This window comes from Salminus brasiliensis, chromosome 6 (genome assembly GCF_030463535.1).
Source record: "Salminus brasiliensis chromosome 6, fSalBra1.hap2, whole genome shotgun sequence".
NCBI classification, from domain to species: domain Eukaryota; kingdom Metazoa; phylum Chordata; class Actinopteri; order Characiformes; family Bryconidae; genus Salminus; species Salminus brasiliensis.
Genome location: NC_132883.1, coordinates 18,741,062 through 18,760,481, shown reverse-complemented (window position 1 = coordinate 18,760,481; position 19,420 = coordinate 18,741,062). Strand labels below are relative to the sequence as shown.

General features: G+C 40.1%; 1 protein-coding gene across 3 annotated transcripts in view; it reads right to left on the bottom strand.

Annotated features, from left to right (window-relative positions):
• grid2 (glutamate receptor, ionotropic, delta 2) overlaps positions 1 to 19,420 on the bottom strand; it is a 574,752-nt gene that overhangs the window by 124,494 nt on the left and 430,838 nt on the right. For all 3 annotated transcript variants that reach the window (XR_011979819.1, XM_072681911.1, XM_072681910.1), the window contains exon 9: positions 14,811 to 14,912. Coding sequence is in view for 2 of the 3 variants with exons in the window: in XM_072681911.1 (XP_072538012.1) it covers positions 14,811 to 14,912 (102 nt within the window). In the remaining variant the exon portion in view is untranslated. The remainder of the gene's footprint in view (positions 1 to 14,810; positions 14,913 to 19,420) is intronic.

Sequence of the window (19,420 nt, the reverse complement as noted above, 5' to 3'; positions counted from 1 at the left end):
CTAGCTGTGTAGGACACAAACAGCGAGAAGCTTGACTGATCACACAGTCAGAGAGACGGAGAACTGATGGTCTGCTCTGGTTTACAGACTGAAGTTTAACACTCCCACTGTTGTTGTTCTGCTTTTCATTAGACTGAAGTGTCAAATATTTACAACCAATGTGCCCTCAATGTGCTCGGTTTACTTCATTTCTTAACATTCAGTGTATCTCAAACTTAGCATTTATTTAGAACATATAAGTCAAGTAGTAGCCTGAACGATATGTTCGTTCTTTATAATAAAATATAGGATATTACCAATAAAATTAGGCTGGATGCTATAAAGGTGGAAGAACTTTTGAATAATATTTGACTTAATCACTTTCTCATGCTGTAAACATGGCCTTGTGAACTTTATGGACTTTCAGGGGGAACCCTATGGGGATGATGGTGAAGAAACATGACAATATCCTAATGCTGGTGATGAGGTTTGTCTTTCTATATCAGTCAATACAGCTCCTGGAGAGCTACCTTCCTGCAGAGTTTTGATAAAACCCTAGTCCACCCCTGGTCCAGTTAATTACTGCCTTTCCAAGTCCTTGTTAGGCTGAATAGGGTGTGTTAGATTTGGGTTGAATCTGAAAACTGCAGGAAGTTCACTCTCCAGAAGAAGGGTTAGATACCACTGTTCTAGATGATCCATAGTTTTAAGGCAGATAAAGAGTGGAGCTCCAGGACTTTTGCTTTATGTGAGCTGAGCCCTTTTGACGAAAATGAAAATTATGTGGAATACAGTCTTTCCAAAAAACTAGATCGCAACGCTGCCCTTTTTGCCTTCTCTGAATGTGTATATGATTTTGATCTCCATCTTGTTCTCACAATCATACAATCCCAATCATTTCTTCGGTTTCATAGTGCTGCACCTTGCTACATAATTAAATTCACTAGGCCTTAGCCTTTTAGTAATCTAGAGTATTGTTATCAATTATGCATCTTCAGATGTGAAAAGGTTTTTGCTCCCTACCCCCTATTATGCAACCAAATGAAAGAGTTCATTAGGATCAGTGATCATTAACCAGTACGAGTGCCTCAGTTACAGACCAGCTTTGATAAGGGCTAGCCCTGTCCAGTCCAGATCTAAATTTAGACTTTTAAATCAGAGGGAACTTGGCAGCACACAGCTTGTTCAGTCGGGCACATCATCAGAGAAAAGAGATTTCTGAAGACCTCAGACAAAGGTTGTGGACACCTATTTGTCTGGAAATGGTTGCAAAGCTATTTCTAAGGCTCTACAATCAGAGCCATACTGTCCAAATGAAATTACAGTAGAATACTGGTATAGTTACTGCTGAAAAAGGGCATAGAAAGTAAAGTGAAAGTGATGATCTTTTCTTAATGACTTTATAAAATGTCACCTTCATGCACATTTTGATTTAAGATGTAATGTTGTAATGGATCAGTGTTTTTCAAACACAGTTTCAAGCACAGAGGGAAGCACATTTTCATGGCAAAAAGATTAATTAAAAGTTGTACATATACTATGCCATGAGATTCATAACATTTGCTCAAAGATATTTGTACATATATTTACAATCACAAGGAGCTCCTGTCCACCGGCAGCACTGTTTTTGCCAAACACACACACACACACACACACACATAACCCAGCCTGTCATGTACTTGAAGAAGAATTGAGAAAACAGTGGTGCCACCATAAATATACATATCACCACCACATTATGCTTTTTTTGTTATAGAGCTTAAAAATAATTAATGGAGGAAAAATCCTGCAGAAAAAGTATGATTTTCCGATTCTACTATGATTATGTTTAGGGTTAGGGTTGGGGTGAGGGTAGGGTAAGGGTAGGTTAAGTTAAGTTTATGGCAAAGGTTAGAGTTAGGTTAAGGGCTAGGTTAAGGTTAGATAGGTTTAAGTTAAGTTTAACCTAAGTTTATGTAAGAATTGGGTTGAGGTGTACAACTTTTAAACTCTGCCCAATACCATGTAAGTCAACAGAGCAGATAGGAAACTTTCATTTAAAATTACACATCCAATATTTGTGTTGTGTTCTGTCAATTCCGCAAGCTCCCCCCACGTTGTGTCCAGTTTTTCCTCACAATTAATGGCTTTTCTAGCAGTTATATAGCAGGTGATGTTTAAAAAGGGGAGGTGTGATTAGAAAGATGTGATTGCCAGCTGTGGACAAGTTGACAGACAGCTAATCCTGCCCGTCTGATATTGTGAACGGGCAGTATTTCCAGACAATAAATGATATATTAATGTACTTACAAACTTGGCATGCAGTTGACTGAGTCATTATTGTGTGGTGATCACGTTTTCTTGTTTCTAATGAAAGTAAAGTTCAGTCGTTGTGCATGCTCCCGGTATAAGGACAGGCAGAGTGCTTGCCACTATAAAATAAGGCTGGGGTTTGGCAGTCACACTGCCTCGCCTTCCGACTCTACTGCAGATGCTCTGTCTTCAATTTTCCTCTACATCGCAAACGCAAACCGGATGAAAGCTTCCATTTCGACCAATTTTGGCTTCAAAATGTCACAATGGGAGTGAATGGGGATGAACTGTCCACTCTTATATACAATATATGGTTGAAACTCTTAGGGAAAGGGTCCATGCCAGGTACGCTAAATGTCTAGTCCCTGTAGAGAAGTACTGCCAGTAGAATAGGAGCAGATTTATTTCTGGAGCAGATTAATGTGAACCTATTGGCACCATGCCTGATGCCAGGGATAGGCTAGAGGGGTATATAGCCCCGCCATCCCTCCCAGCAGTGAGATGTGAAGCAGAAGTCTTTTTAAATACTTTTTTCAGAAGAAAGAATGAATGAGCAGATGTCTTTTTGTCCATATAGTGCAGGTTTTAAAAGCACAACAAAAAAGTGAGGGTTGAAATTAAAACTGACAATTTGTTGGTATATAATCTTACTTCCACATATAAACATCATAAGAGTACTACAAGAGAGAGAAAAAAAGAGAACATTTGAAAAACGGCTTTTGGAAAAGGGCATGGCTTTTATAAATGGCAACTTTAAATGACCAGTGTGTCAAACCTACTTTTCTTTTTGCAATGAATGGTTTGGATTTGTTAACAAAAGGTGTGAGATGGGGCCCCAAGACAGATTTTGTCCAGCGGTCCCAGAATGTCTTAATGTGGCAAAAAAGCATTTCAGGATATATGTCTAAAATAAAGATCATGTTTTGCTGCTCTAAAAATAACATTATACCCCTAGACAAGCACGATGAGTCTGCTGGCTGGCTGATTTACTGATTCATTGGCTGATTGACTGATTGGCTAACTGAATGATTAATTAATTAATGCAACGGTGCATTGAGTGGCTCATGTTGTCATATGCAGTCCTTGACTGAACTGCGCTGTTTACTTGCTTCCTATCGTCACTGTGAACGGATTAAGAGGCAGGAACATAAAGACCACTACTGAGACGAGCAAACGATCAACGAAGACGTTGCTGATATTTAGCCCTGACTGTTCTTCTCACTCTGTTTGAGCAGAGCAACTTCATTACTATTTAGAAATGGTTAGGTCTCATCACACTGATAAGCTGGACTGTACAAATTGAATTAAAAAACATTATGTTGATTAGCCGTTTCTTCTGACATCCATTCAACTTTTAATAATTACAATTTGCATGCAATCACCAGAACTGGAAAACGAATGCTAATGTCTTCACACACAAATGTACTACCATTCAAAGAATGTAAGATAGTAGATGCATGTATTTTGTATACGCAAATGAGCCTTAGGCAATCAGAGGGAGGCTGCCACTGTTTCTCTGTGCTACTGTTTACACTGCAAAAGCAACATCTTGCTGTGGCATTTTGAAAAAAGAAAATGAAAAAAAAGTGGATAGAGTGACACAGACTAAGGATTGTTTCAGGGAAAGATGGCACAAAATAAGTAGCGGCGGGAGTAAGAGAGTAAAGCTTTGATAACACACTGAGCTAACAAAAACACAGAACCCTTCCCTTGAGGTGGCGACAACTTCTTTGAAATTTCCCCTGCATGAGAACTTTGTGCAATCGTTATTCCTTGCACTGGAACAGTATGAGCCTATAAAAAGGCTAGGAATAAACACAACAGAAGGCTTGTAATGATGGCACGGGTGGGTTGAAAAATGCTGGCTTCTTCTGCATGGTTTTAGGTGAAGCGGTATGTCTTCAGCACACTTTGGATTACAGCTGATTTGATTAGTCACTTTACAAAAGTGATTAAAATTGATCTAGTTGATGAATCAGCAATGAAGAAGTAGTTGACACTTTGCATAATAACAACAACAACAAGACGACATAAAAGAGAGTTTATGGATTGACTGAATCTGTATCAATATAAAAAGCCTTAATCTAAGAAGACATTAGTTTAGTTTAATGCTTCTAACTAAGCCTCTGCTTTATAAGTTCTATTACTTGCTTCATGATAGAGAGAATGTCTGTAGTTTAAGGCCACTTATGTCAATCAAATGTTGTTTACCTTCTGCAACAGATTGTGGCCTCCATAATTATTGTTTAAGCTATTTATAATTATTGAAGAACTGCACTATAAATACACAACACAATGCATGTTCTACAAAGTCCTGATTTACGTGGCCTTTGAATAAAGTGTTGCTGTAGTATTTCAGTACTAGGAACAGCGTATCTATGAATGTATTTTAGCACCATTTTAGGGCCTCCTTTTGCTATCAAAAGAGCCTCAGCTCTTCATGGCATGAATTCCTCAAGATGCTGGAAATTTTTCTTTGAGATTCTGATCCATATTGAGATTATTGCGACATTTAATTCCAACTGTTTCCAGGACCACTTTCATGCCACAAATCTACCGTTCTACATCACACCACATCCCGAAGGAGTTATACTAGATTCAGATCTAGTGCCTAGGAAGGCCACGATGTACACCGATCTCACGGCCATTTCAATGAAACCAGATTAAATCTTTTGCTTTTGTGACGTGGTTGAATTACCTTGCTGGAAGTAGTCGTATGAAGATGAATGGTGAATGGTGGTCATAAAGGGATGCACATGGTCAGCGACAACACAGCACTACAACAGGCTGTGGCATTCAAGTGATTTTTATTAACAAGACCAAAGTGTGCCAGGAACCATTCCCCAGACCATTACAACCTGTCCATCATTCTGCACTGTTGACATAAAGCATAGCAGGTCCATGGATTCATTTCCCAATGTCGGTGTGCTTCAGCAGATATCGAGGTTCATTAGACCAGGCTATGTTTTTTTCAGTCTTCAACTGTGGTCTCTGGCTGTCGAAGCCCATCCACCTCAAGGTTGGATGTGTTGTGCATTCCGAGATGCTTTTCTGCTCACTGCGACTGTACAGAGTGGTTACCTGAGTTACTGTAGCCTTTCTGTCAGCTCTAACCAGTCTGGCAGTCTGTCTGGTAGTCTGTCTGCAGAACTGCTGAGGTTTCATCTTTATTGCCTCATTCTGAGGAAAGGTCTGTTGTGCATGAAAATCCCAGGACATCAACAGTTGTATAGATACAACATGGTTGATGCAAACATTTCATAGGCTGTTGGCTCATATCTACATGATTAATGCATTGCACTGCTGCCACTTGATTGGCTAAATATTGGCTAAATAATTGCATGAATGAGTTGCTGTACAGGTAGGGTAAAGTGCTTGGTTGGTGTATATATAGTATATTTAATTCCGGAATGTTTAAAAGCTTATTCTTGAATATCCCATGTCTCCAAAGTTCTTTTACCATGTATTTATCTGTGTCAAATAGAGATCAACCTCAACACAGTCCAAGATTGTCCAGTCCTACTCACAAAGAAAACCGCTAAAACCTGACTGAACCTTGAACGGTCCCATGCAAACAGTTCAAAATGCCACTGACAGAATAAAGTCAGCCCACCATCCCACCCAAGCCCCATCACGCAGTGTCTTGTGTTCACTGTGACAGCCAAGAGGGTCCTTCTGGCGGCAGCTGAGACAGTGAAAGTAATACACTGCCGCTTATTTTTCATATTCTCTTTAATAAATCCCTATCGATGGCCAGAGAGTTTCTGGGAATATGTCAGGCAGATTTATCACAGAGGGGGCGTTATTGACTGCACGGTGCCTGCACATTAAGCCAGTGCTTTCTAATCCTCGCCAGGCCCCCCTCGCTCAATAAGCTATTAGTGAGAATGTGGACATGCATGCCAACGCTCACAACAGCCAGGAGGCGCCATCTATCACGCCCCCCTCAGAGGAGACTCTTACAGACCCTGAACCCACCTATATAATATGGCATCGCTGCCAGGAGAATCTGGCCTGCGCAAACCCAACAGAATGTCGTTCGGCTGCTGAAGTGCACCTGGTGGAGCCGCCATTCTGGCTCATGTACTGTATCCCAGCTTCTGTGCAGAGGCATAGCCTTCCCTCAAACATGTGAAACAGAACAGCAGGGTTATTTCCTCCAAGTCAGATCAAGCTGCATTGATTCCTTTTCTCATTATATGACCATCCCTTCTACTCAACCACATATGGAGTGATTCAAGGGTGTAGAAAATTGCGCAGAGGATCGCCTCTACTTGTTTACAGATCAATAGCCGGCAGAAAGTGGAGGAAGCAGTGTGCAACACACGTCTCTTTACATTATTTCTATTTTATGAGCAAAGGAAACCATAGTTAACTTGGGTAATAGGCTTGAGCAAATTAACAACAGTTTAGAGCAAGGGTCACTACTCTTAACCACAAAGGCCAGTGAGGTTGCAGGTTTAATCCCCATTAAGCACAAGCACACATAATTCCACTTGATTCATGAGTTTTCAAACACGTCTGGCTATACAAGGTGTGCTTCTGCTGGCCTTTTGCTGAAAACTGGTGACCCTGGTATAGTGAATAGCAGATGAATTGTGAAGTGGTTCAATACTAGGCTTATTCTGAAGAAACAATGACACGCAGTGTCATTAATGCGAAGCACCAAAAACTATTCAAGTATTAACAGTGCCTTACTGCAGACAAGTTTACAAAATATGAGTTACAGGCAAGGTCCATGAGTAGCTTTGCACGTGAAAATGAATAGCCTATAGCCTAGCCTTAACTTACAGCATGCTAAAGTGGCATGTAGCAATAAGTTGCAATGCAGTGAAAAATGTTTAACCCCTATTGGAATTCATGAATTTGTGCAAACACTGAATGATATTACATAAATATGACTGCCTCTTTCCTTTCAATAGTTAATTATCCCTCTTGCACCCTTTAATTACAAACTATACCAGTTTAATAACTGAACAATTTGTATTTACTTGTATTTTTCTCTTTAAAAAGGCTGAATTTAATATAAATTAAGTATTAATATTTTTAGCCATATAGTTTGATTAGCATGACTTCTTCAGAGTTGTTACAATTACAATGCAAAACATTTACAAAGGATATTAACAGCTTAATCTGGCCTTTATACAACATTACCATATTATCTTTCCTACTAAAACATTCTCTTTCCTAATAATCCCCTCCCCTAACAATAGTATCTTTAATTAGCAACCGTTTAGGGGTGCAACTGGTCAGTGGTATACTTCACACACAATCTCACAATCCCACTGGAAAAAAAGAAGCAAGTCTTGCTCATTTTTTTTCCACAATCCGCCTACCCTTGCATTTGGCTGACTTTTGGCAGTGCATGGTTCTGCTTTTCACTCAAACTTTGTCTTAGCTCGAGGATATATGCTGCATGCAGACTGCTGTTATTCACAGTGACGGTGATGGAATCAAGCACAAGGGTGGTGGGCTGGGGGGGTAGAGTAGAGGAGGGGTATGCTTTCTGACAAGCTCCAAGGCATCAGCATAGCTTCCTTGCCAGGCTACCCATGGTCTGGAGCCCAACATTCTTATAGACCTGAGGGACTCAACCACCGCCTGGCAGACGTTCTGAGCTGGCATGCTGTGTGCGCTGACACCACACTCACTGGGGCACCTTACATTCTGCTCTTCTCCTTAAATACAGAGGACGTCTCTATATTGACAGTTTGTTTATTTGGGCGTGTACATCATCTGATTGAATGGGTTGTTTGGCTTTTATTTTGGTGGCATCAGTTAAAAAAAAATAAAAATCCAGTACAGGCTACTGATAACTTACAATGTAAAGTTAAACCTTAATGATTACTGTATTAGAGCACATACATGTATATACACATACACACACACACACACACACACACACATACATACATACATACACATATATGTGTATATATAAAAGCGGGATGGTTTCTTAGACAATGAGGCAATGAACTACGTTCTCCTTTTAGTGCACTTTTAAGGCCATAGAGGAACCATATTTGGAAAGAACCGGACATAAATGTTCTTCACTAATATAAAGGTTCTTCACACTCGAACATCTCTGTTACAAACATGCTTCTTTATGGAAACAAACATGGTTGTTCCATGGCATTACTCAAATATCCAATTATAGCACCTTTACCTTTACCTTTAAGTTGGATCATATTTTCTGCAATTTAGCTCTACCTGCTTGGGGATAGAACAGAAATTGGTGATATAACAAATAATTTAATTTAATTTAATAAAAGTTAGGACAGCTGGCAGGATAATATTGCGTAATTGGAAGAACCCTACAAAACCAAAATCTATAAGTGGACTGACAAAATGATTGAAACTGCATCTTAAGAGTTTATGTTAGGAAGAATTAATGAGGAGGGGAAAGTATATAAACAACATTGCAACACTGATGCTGTATATATTAATTACAAAGCATTTATACAAAATAAGAAAAAAGATAAGCACACACACACACACACACACACACACACACACATATGTGTGTGTGTGTGTGTGTGTGTGTGTGCTTATCTTTTTCTTATTTTGTATAAATGCTTTGTAATTAATAGTCAGGTTACAAATCAACAAAATTGTGTTCTGTGCTATACCTGTTTGTACATTATTAAGAAAATATTGCCGAGAATTTCTAATCAGATGTTCCAATCTAAAGTCCAAGACTTGTCTGTGTTAATCGCTGTCCAACACTTGATTACATATGCCAAGAAATATACTTTTAAGTGGACGTGCCACATCCCAATGAATATAAACAATAGAAATATATTTTAATGAAATAAAGGGGAGTCATTTAAAGTCTCTCAATGATTTGCATACTATATGCTATCTGCGAGGGGGCTAGAGCGATGGGCGATCAAGAAGATACAGTCTCAACACCTGGGTGATCAGTCTATGACTTTTCCCCTGTTCACCTGAAGCTGTGTTTTACAAAAGACTACATCTTCCATGGTTCCAAGCTCCCTTCTTCCCTTAGCATATGGTTCATCACAAGGCACTATGGAATTCTGCTGGCACAAAAAAAAAATCCTTTTTTTCCCCCTCTTCCTTGTCCTTGACTGATATGATGTGGTTTAATACAGTAGTAGAACTGGAAAAGGCAATTTTACACTTAAATACATCACAGCCCCATATTTCTCTATGGGAATAGAGTAAATCAATGGCAGTCTGGCGTAACAATAAGCTTTAAATAACACTAGTATGGAGTCATTATTCAGGGGAATGTCTTGTTCAGAATGTAACAGGGTGAGACCAGCCATGACCACAGACCATCTTTGCCACTGTCGCCTTTGGCTTGCTCAGTAGGGGATCGGACCTGGTTCACCATACAGCTGCTTTCAGTAAACTGGAATTGACTTGACTTGACAAGGCCAAGAATTTGACCTGCCTTGTGATACAAAGCCCAAATCTCAAATCCATTTGGCACACTACCTAAAAAACCTAAAAAAAAAAACTACAATTACAACTGAACTACAAATGGTACAAATGTCTGAGCATCTGCTTTGTCTGTGTCTTCAATGCCAACACATAACAGTGCTTAAAATAACATTCAAATGGCAGTACAAGGAAAACTGCAGCAGTATTTATTTATTTACTGCTCAGAATGTGCAAAATGTGTCTCCACAGAATCTTGATGTGAAAATATAGGGCCAGATTTGAAATCATTGAAATCATGGTAACAGCACCACACTATGTTAAACATATTTACGTCGAATCCCGGTCATGCTGTTATCTGTTGGCAGCTGGGGCCCCGAGATAGCACAATTGGCCTTGCTCTATCTCTAGGGTGGGTAGATGGTGCCCTTTCCCCATATCACTCCAGTGCGGTGCTGGCCACCAGTGGTGTCTGCTGGCCGATGCGTCAGAGACAGGTATACAGCGTTTCTCTCCACACGCATTGGTCGCATTGGCAGCAATTCGAAAAAGAGCCGCTGGCTGGATGCACACATGTCAGAGGGAACATGTGTCGGTCATCACCCTCACAATTGACAGAAGCATTGCATGCAATAGGGGAGAATATGTATGGGCTGGGTAACTGGTGATGCAAATTGGGCAGAAAATGAGTAAAGTAACAGTGCTTTCTCCTCCCTTAAACTTTTTGCTCTTTGTGTGCTGAGGTGGCTGCCGACAACTTCTGGTCAATGTTCTCAGTGCACTAATCACCTGTCAAAAGGTTAGCGCGCCTTCAAAACAGTTGAGCTGGCATGACTTCACTGTACACTGTTAAAAGTATAAGATCCTTGAGGAACGTTTGGAGGTTCTTCAGTACAAAACTGCGGAGGACACATACACTGTTAAAAATAAGAACCGCTGGGAAGATTTATGGTAATGCATATTAAAGACCAATGCTCTGCCTGCTTCTGTGCCGGGGCAGCCACGGCCTGAAAGGTTAGACAAGCAGACTTGGGCCTAGAAGGTTGCTGGAGTGATCTCTAGTACCAATGGGTGTGGTGGGAAATGATTATTCTTAGCCTATTCTTTTGCTAATTACTTGTGCAAAAGTTTTAGGATCTTCAAAACAGTTGAGCTGGTACAACATCGCTTGGTTTGATGAATTCTGTTTGTCTATAAAGTGTATTTCATTTAATTTTGAGATTTTTCTGTCTCTAAAAATCCCAGAATCAGAACCATCATTTGAAATGAAAGAGGCAGGTGTTTGATAAAACAGCACTACATATCAAACTGTCCATTTGAGTAGTAAGTAAGTATGTGTGTGTGTGCATACGCATATCAATACTTGCCTATGACAGCAAACGTGTTTGGAAACATAGAGAAGATAATTAAAGCCACATCAGCTTCCTAACAGGACGTTTAATGTCACGGTAATTCTGCCGGTGTCCACTGTCTCTTATGCATCACATCACCCACATCAGCAAAACAGACCCCTCATCGTCTCTCGGATAAACTATAACCGCACTGTAATCGAATGAGGACGAACAAATAAAAGTCTCAGTCACTTCCTCTGTTCAACTGTTGTGCCATAATTAAAGACATCCTGCCTTCAAACTTCTAAAAGCCTAAATAAATCTCCATTTTCTTTTTTATCTTTGATTGAATTTTGATTGAGGTGCACATGTCCCTTTGGAAACTGAGTCATTTGATGAACTTTGCATAATAATTGTTCACGAATTGTTCACAAAATTGTCCAGGAAGGTACTCAGAAAAGTAAAACCAGCAGCACTTGATTTATAATCAATGCTTTTCAGGTCATAGGCTTTCATTTGGGTTCAAAAAAAATATAGTGGATGCATTGTTTTTCAAATGCACAAAGAACTGGATGTTCATTTTAAGACAACTAATAGAATTGCAGCAATGAATTTTCTTCAGCCCTGGGGAAGCCAAAAAACAAAGTGAGGAATTCTCCAGTCATCAAGTGTGGCTGGTTCTTTTCTAAAGTTCTAAAGTCAGGTCTTTTGTTTTCTGTAGTTGGACATTTTCCCCCACTATTCATCACAGAAGGCCTTTAGTCCTGAGATATTCTTTAGTCATCTTACATGCACAGCTTGTTTAAGGACTATTCACGTTTTATTATTTATAATGTTTAGGTCAGGAGACTCTAAGTCCCATTCTAAAAGTTTCAGTTCTCTTCAGATAGTATGTGGAGGTATGTTCAGGATTATTGTCCTGTTGCAGAAGCCATTATTTCTGCAGCTTTAGCAGTGACATCCATTCTTTCCTCCACCTGTGTAAAACTACCAATGCCACTGGTAGCAACACAACCCCAAAGCATGCCAGATCCACCCTCATGCTTCACTGTTGGCAAGGTGTTCTTTTCATTGTAGTATAGTAGCTACTCCTCCTGGTAACTCGCTTTTGAACATGTATGTAGATACATGCACAGCTACACTCACTCACACATGCACACACTAAGACTGCACTGGTGACTAGCTTGACAATGTTGGCTTTAAAAAAATTGCTCAATTTGTGAATTTACATAAATGACATCTGAAATTTGCCCTGGTCAAAAGTCTTTTTGGATTATTAATGTTGCAAAGGCCAAAATCACATTAGCATTAAACAAACAACACATTCTGCAGCCCTAATCAATAACTCCCTCACAAATGCATGTACTCACTCAATCACATAAAACTCTTTTAAGCTCAACACGATTAGCAAGTGTGGACACCTATATTGTACATACTCTTCCTTACAGACTAAAAAATCCTATGACACTTTCACCACACTGCTCATCCTCTGGCAGGCTTCTTTATTTAGAGCCTTTAACTTTCCTCAGCTCTCCCTGGTGCTCCATGCAGAGCTTGAGTGAGCATGTATGGTAATGAATGTGAACTTGTCCTTTGCTCAAATACATTCAGTTCTGTCTCTCCTCTAACTGACACTAGGGGGAGTCATCTGACCCAGCAGCCTCTTCCCTCTGCATCTGGGAACAATCGTTCACTGTTGGCGATTGTGCGTAGCGCCTAAGGTATTCACCGTGCATTCTGTCAGGCCGACATATCACAGGGAGCGGTGCGAGAAGCAGAGTGAGCGAGAGCAGCAGCACAAAGTAGCAGCATCATCTCTTTCTTCTTCGACTGACTTCAAAGCAGGGATATGAAGAATTCTGCCCACTGAATCTTTAACGAACTCTAGGGACTCACTCAAATCGGTGCTGGAGGCAAGATAGCAGAACTGAAATCTCAATATACCCCCAGCTCCTCTGCTCTCTATTCATCCTCAAATCCCCCACTCAAACCCCCCCAAACCCTTTTAATGAACTTAGGGGAGGTTTTTCCGGACACGGCTAAGGCTAGACTTAAACTATGCAGCCATTTCAGACTGGAAATCTGCCATAAACAGAGTTATTTAGTTCAGGATTGGACTTTGATCTGGAAAAAAAGGGATTGTCCTTGAGAGCTTGGCAGTCTGCTGACTATGTGAACAGAACTGTTGTTTATATGGTGGATTATGGCATCATTATGATGTCATAATAATAAAAAACAAGTTATAATGTGATGTTATTCATTTGTAGCGCAAGCAGAGACATACTTTTGGGAGTGCATATTTGTGTTTGTACTTTAAAAAGGAGATACTTTTAAATAGGAGGATCTACTACTATACTGGAACTTGGACTGGTCAAGATGCTCACGACATACATAAATAACACCTACCGTCATGGGTCATAAGTCACGTTGGCAAATTGCAATCGGGATATTAGTATTGTAATGGCCAGTATCATGTTAACACTTAGGAAATGATACATTGTGCAGCCCTAATCAATAATTCACACACTTCATCACAGGAAAATCTATTAAGCTTAGCAAGTGTGCACATCCACATATACAGTACAAACCCTCCCTGACCACAACTGCCTGTATGGTGGCTTATGGCATGGTAATGACAAAAGCATAATCTATCACAATGATGGCATAATGAGAGATTTCTAATTGCTACAGGATTAGTGATCGTTCTGAGTGCAGATGCTGACATTTGTCTTCTTTGATACTTTACATATCCAGCTTTTCAACCAACTGGTCATGATGCTCAGATCATACATGCATAAAAAACACTGTTTTTTGAATATTAGTATTGCAATAGCCAATAGCATGATGACAATTAGGACATGACACATGTTCTGGCACCGAAGAGGTGGAATGCACTTCCCTCTGGGTGTCCGAACGGCAGAGTCGTTTGCTGTCGCTATATTTGGGTGAAGTGTAGTTTGTATTTAGTCTTATCTAAGCCTAGAGGCATCTTTTGGATCCTAGCTGATGCAAACTAGCTAACACTATTTTCTGAGTAAACAGTGAAGCACTTTGCAAGTCGCTCTGGATAAGAGCGTCTGCTAAATGCCTTAAATGTAAATACATTCTACAGACCTAATCAATCATTTCCTCACTCACAAAACACCTGTACTCACTCTATCCCAGAAAACACTATTAAGCATTAGCAAGATTAGCAAGCATGTACATTCACATAAACACAGTACATACCCTCCCTGACAGCAATTATGGATTATTTGATTGATTGATTAGGAATCTATAAGAACACTGTGATAATGAAAGATCTCAAATTACTATATGATTATATTATAATGTGGTATACAGCTCTTCATTGGTAGTGCATTAAAACAAGCAGAGAGACACTGCTGTGAGTACGGATTCCATTCGGTGTCCGCGTGCTGAAGAGGAGATACTTTATAATCATTTAAGGTACGTCTGTGCGCACTGTCTTTACATTTCTGCCACGTTTTTGTACTCAACATCAAAACAAATGGAAAAAAGTAATAAACTGCAGGCTTAAAATTGCTGATACAGAACATCTGATATAGAATGCAAATGTAATAGACCATGCAATTATATATGCAAAAAAGTTCATGCTGTTAATACATAAATACATTTGATTAGCAAAGTCATTTTGTGAAAATAATTAGTCAAATTATGTGAAATAATGAAGTTCTATGACACCACAACAACGGATATTACCATGAGAACAAAGCAGACAAATGCACTTTGCTGAGGAGTAATTTACTGACAGAAAGTGTGGAATCCAGTGGCAGTACTTACCAGAACAGTAACAATGCGCAACACCACGCCACGCATGTTATTCTCTAGCTTCCGGTCTGACAGGCTGCCATTTAGTCCATGAATTGGGTCCCAGGTTGCCAGCTGCAACAAAAATAGAGAGATCAGCGTTAACTCACACTGCAGAACAGAAAGTCTACACCCCAGAGCGGACTCGTTCGAAGACACGATATTACCTCACTTGAGAATACTGACAGTGCAGTATAATTACATTGAGACATAACTGTGAAAGTGCTATTACATAGAGATGTGAGTGTGCAAATACTGAAATACTGCCATATGCGGTGCTACACCATGTAAAGATCTCTCTTTTTTCTCTCTTATGCCCTGCCGAACATAACACAACAAGAGCACAACAAGCACAGCACAACGGTTCAATAGGGGGAGCATATGAAAAGGTGACTGGCAATGAAAATCTATAAACTCATTCATTGGATTATTTGGTGACTTCACTGGTATTGGATGGGAACAAGCATGCCAGTTAGAAATGCACAGCTGTTGCTAGAATGAAACGTAATATGTAACAGCTTTGTGTCAGTTGTTTTATTGTGTTCATGGGTATTAGGAGTTACAGGGTCAATTTGACTTTGACTTTATAGTTTATTGTCCTTGTAGCCCAACAAGCTTTATGCTCTTGCAAACATTTGAGAAAGGGTTTTCTTCTTTTTTTCCTTGTGTTTTTTTGTTTGTTTACCTGAGATTTTCATCTACTTTAATACATGTCATGAAGGAAGAGTCTTTTCAAGCCTGTTTTTCTGTCCTCTAAAATTTGGCTGTTGTAATTTATTTATACAACAAAATCATAGGGCTTGTCAATAAAAATAAAATGTTAAAAATGAATTTATTTCTGAATGTTTTTTTTTTTCACATTATATTCAGTCATTTTATGGTACACACTATGCCTTAGATAGATTTCCAAGGCTCCAGGACTCCACTGAACTACAATCAGAGTCGCACTGTCCAAATTGAGAAATTTTAGAGCAACAGTCAATCATACATGGAGTGACTCCCAAAATCTCTTTAAGAGCAAGGTGTAAAAATTACCCAGAAAGTGAGAAAGAAACCAAGAAAAATTTCTGAGTTTATTCAAGTATGTTATTAATATTTTTTAATTTAGTTTTAGTTTAGTTTAAAAAATCATGTTAGCGTGCTTTCAATTGACTTTTTATGTACTTATCAGAGATACATTACCTACAGTTATACCCAAGTATACATGGATTATACTGACAAGTATATCCAGAAAAGATTAAGCATATTTGAATTGAATTCAGTTCAGCATCAGAAAATTCTTCAAGAGAACGTAAGGTCACCTGGCCGTGATCTAAAACTCAAGTGCAGTTGGGTCATGCAACAAGACAATGATCCAAAGCACACAAGAAAGTCACCGCAATCCTTCTCCGCATACCACAGGTTTAATGATTCCTGTACATATAAAAACTGTATAAGGCAACGTATTTAAATGTAAAACTGCATTAAATCACACAAATGACAAACCTCAAACTGTTCAGTGTATCTCTCATATATCATCTTTTGTAGCATCTCTATTGTAGCACTAACATCGCATCCCTACCCACATCCATGCAAATGAAACAGTCACAGGAGTGTGTAGGTTTTACTCTGTCCTCATTTTGTGCTGAATGTGCTCTCTGACTGTTCCGTTTTGGTTCATACACACGTGCGCCCATATCCCCACAATATTCAATTTCCCCCAAGAGTCAAACCTGGTAAAAATGTCCATTCGAGTGTGATCAGTTCAAATCCAATTGCATTTGAATTCAATGGGACATGCTGGCTGTGTCTGAATGTGGGCAATGAGTCAGAATAGATTTCTCCATGGGCTTTTCCGCGTGGTCCCGTTCTTAACGGTTATTGTGAAAAGCTGCTACACATAATGGTTCAATAATAAATCATATTCAGCTTACTCTCTCTGAGCTCCACATGCACAATAACCAGGCCAGGCTTATTTCTGTTGCTAGTCAGAAGGGCAAATTTGGTGGGTGGTTTTTGTTGATGCTGGATAGAAAACAAAACCAAAAGTCTGTCTTGATCAGAGCAAGAGTCCAATTGCAAGCTACAACACTGCAACAATTGCTTTTAGCCACATAATACACAGCATGCACGCTCCCCAAACACTTTACAAGGAACTAATACTAATACATTGTGTAGGACCTGCTTGTGTTCCACAAGACATTGAAAATATTCCTTTGAATAGGAATATAAGGACATTGAGAATATTCCTGTTCTGGTCATCCGCCCTCTCTTTGAGTCTGAGCAACCTTGAGAACTAAAGCAAAAGCTAAACCGGGTGAGATAAATCTGGGAGAGCGGCTGATCCATCTTCCCTTGTGTCCGGTTCCTATCGCCATGCCGCTTCACTGTGGAATTTATCAGCTGGAAGCCAAGACAGGCGGGAGGTCTCAACACAGCACTGTAGCCAGGGAGGTCTGCTAACCACCACCCACTCGTACCCTGCCCCAACACACCCCACCCCACCGGCACAGCATGAAACCGGCCATTGAAGCGAAGAGGAGAACGGTGTAAGACGGAGGGACCATCAGAGCACTCAGGGCAGCCACCCAGAGTCGCTTGTATCTGTATATGGGCATTCAATGTAAAAAGCTAAAAAACACAATTTCTCTGTCTCACGGCTGTGTGCGTTGCCATAGTAATGTAAACAAATCTTGTTTGCCTATGATTGAGGGCTGTCAGTCATGCATGTTCATTAGAATATTAAGACCACGCCCAGACATCAGAGAGGTCTGATGAACGCATTTTGGTGATTTTTGAGGAGTGTTTTATCATATTTCCACTTTTCAGTTTAAACTTTGCTGAAGGCTTCACTTAACCCTCACGTTTAGTACTATACAAAAAAAACACAATATATTAAAATGTGTGTCCAGGGGCTTTCAAATATTTAAACACAAAACAGGACATGTTTAAAGCTCTTGACTATCTTAGAACATATTAAAAAAATGCAGACATTTATCCGGCAGCAGATTATTGTAGCAAAAAGTTTACAATCTTGTTTGCTATCCATAGATGGCAGAGCATGACAGACTGTTGTTAAGAGTTTTCATTATGGATATTAAGATGACAGATTGCAGATAGTTAGATGACACTTCCAAAACTCCTCACTCCTCACAGTGTAGGAGCCAACTGCTATTTTACAAAAAAGGTTCTAACCTCATGCTGATTTTGACTTCTTCCAACAATATAAAAACCCTGACTTTGCTGGACAGCTCTGCAGAACTGCCACAGAAGGCTGTATTGAAAGTTATCAGATTAGAGAGTAATGCCAGCTCAACAGGAAACCTCTGTGCCCTGGTGTGTATGAAGAGCTGGTCTGACATGTTTCCAGTGGCTCTTTTTTTTCTCGTATGATGTGCAGTACTGCCTTGAAGCTAGAAATACAGTCTAGTGGAATAGTAGAATATCTGAATAGTGGGAAACCTTTCAAATTAACAAGAGCCCAAAAGCATGACATCTTGTAAAACATGGCGAGGACCATGTACAATTTCAAGGCTTGGTCCAGTGATAAATCAGTGGCTGCAGGAAGTCACTGTGGATGGTATTGCTGGAGGACAGGCTTAAAATTGAAGATGGGTAATTATCGCACCAAACTGAGCAGATCTGAATGTGAGGAGGTGGCTGTCAACTTGTGGAAGAGGAGCCGAAGTAACCCACAGAGCGTCACTCCACTCCAACATCAAACGAGCCAGTGGAGCTGTGGTGAACTGTCTACCAAATTTCCCAAGAGAAGAAGATCCCTTGAGCCTGGAATGACTGAGATTGCAAATAGTAGAGGAAGTGTCACAGACGGAGAGGATATCATCTACAGATGATAACGAAGCTTATGCAAACTACATGTGCATTGCGTCAAGAACATTGTGTCAGCAACCGGTCAGAGAATTTCTTGAGAATGGTCTACCTTTTGATTGGAGTCACAGGTAATGCCAGACAGTGGCTGGTTGCATGTGTTGGAGAAGGCATGTGTCAGTCCGCACCCTCCTAGTTTTAGGAGCATTACATGTGATAGGGTGAGAGCACTAACGAGTGAGTTGGGTAACTGGCTGACTGTTGGGCCCTTGAGCAAGGCCCTTTACCCTCTCTGCTCCCCGGGCGCTGGAGTTGGCTGCCCACCGCTCTGGGTGTGTGTGTGTACTCACTGCCCCTAACACATGTGTGTGGTGAGTGTGTTCACTACCAGATGGGTTAAATGCGGAGGACACATTTCTCTGTACAGAGTACACTGTACAGTGACAAATATACGTGCACCTTTACCTTTATCTTAAAGTGGGGAGGAAAATTGGGATTTTGCTGAATTACACAGAATCATAAATCACTCAACTTTTTGAGAAGGTACTATACAGAGCTACTCAAGCAGAACAAGTGACTGATGACTGTGTACAGAGAGAAGGCTGCATGTACTGGCAAGATAGCAGAAGCATTGATGAACATCTTTAAGGCTTATGATCCTCTGTAGTTGCACCATCCATCCAGCCATACATTTTCTTATTTGCTTCCTCCTGGTTAAGGTTGTGGTTGGTCCAAAGCCTATCCAAAATCATTAGGGGCAGTGGGTGGATCCCCTG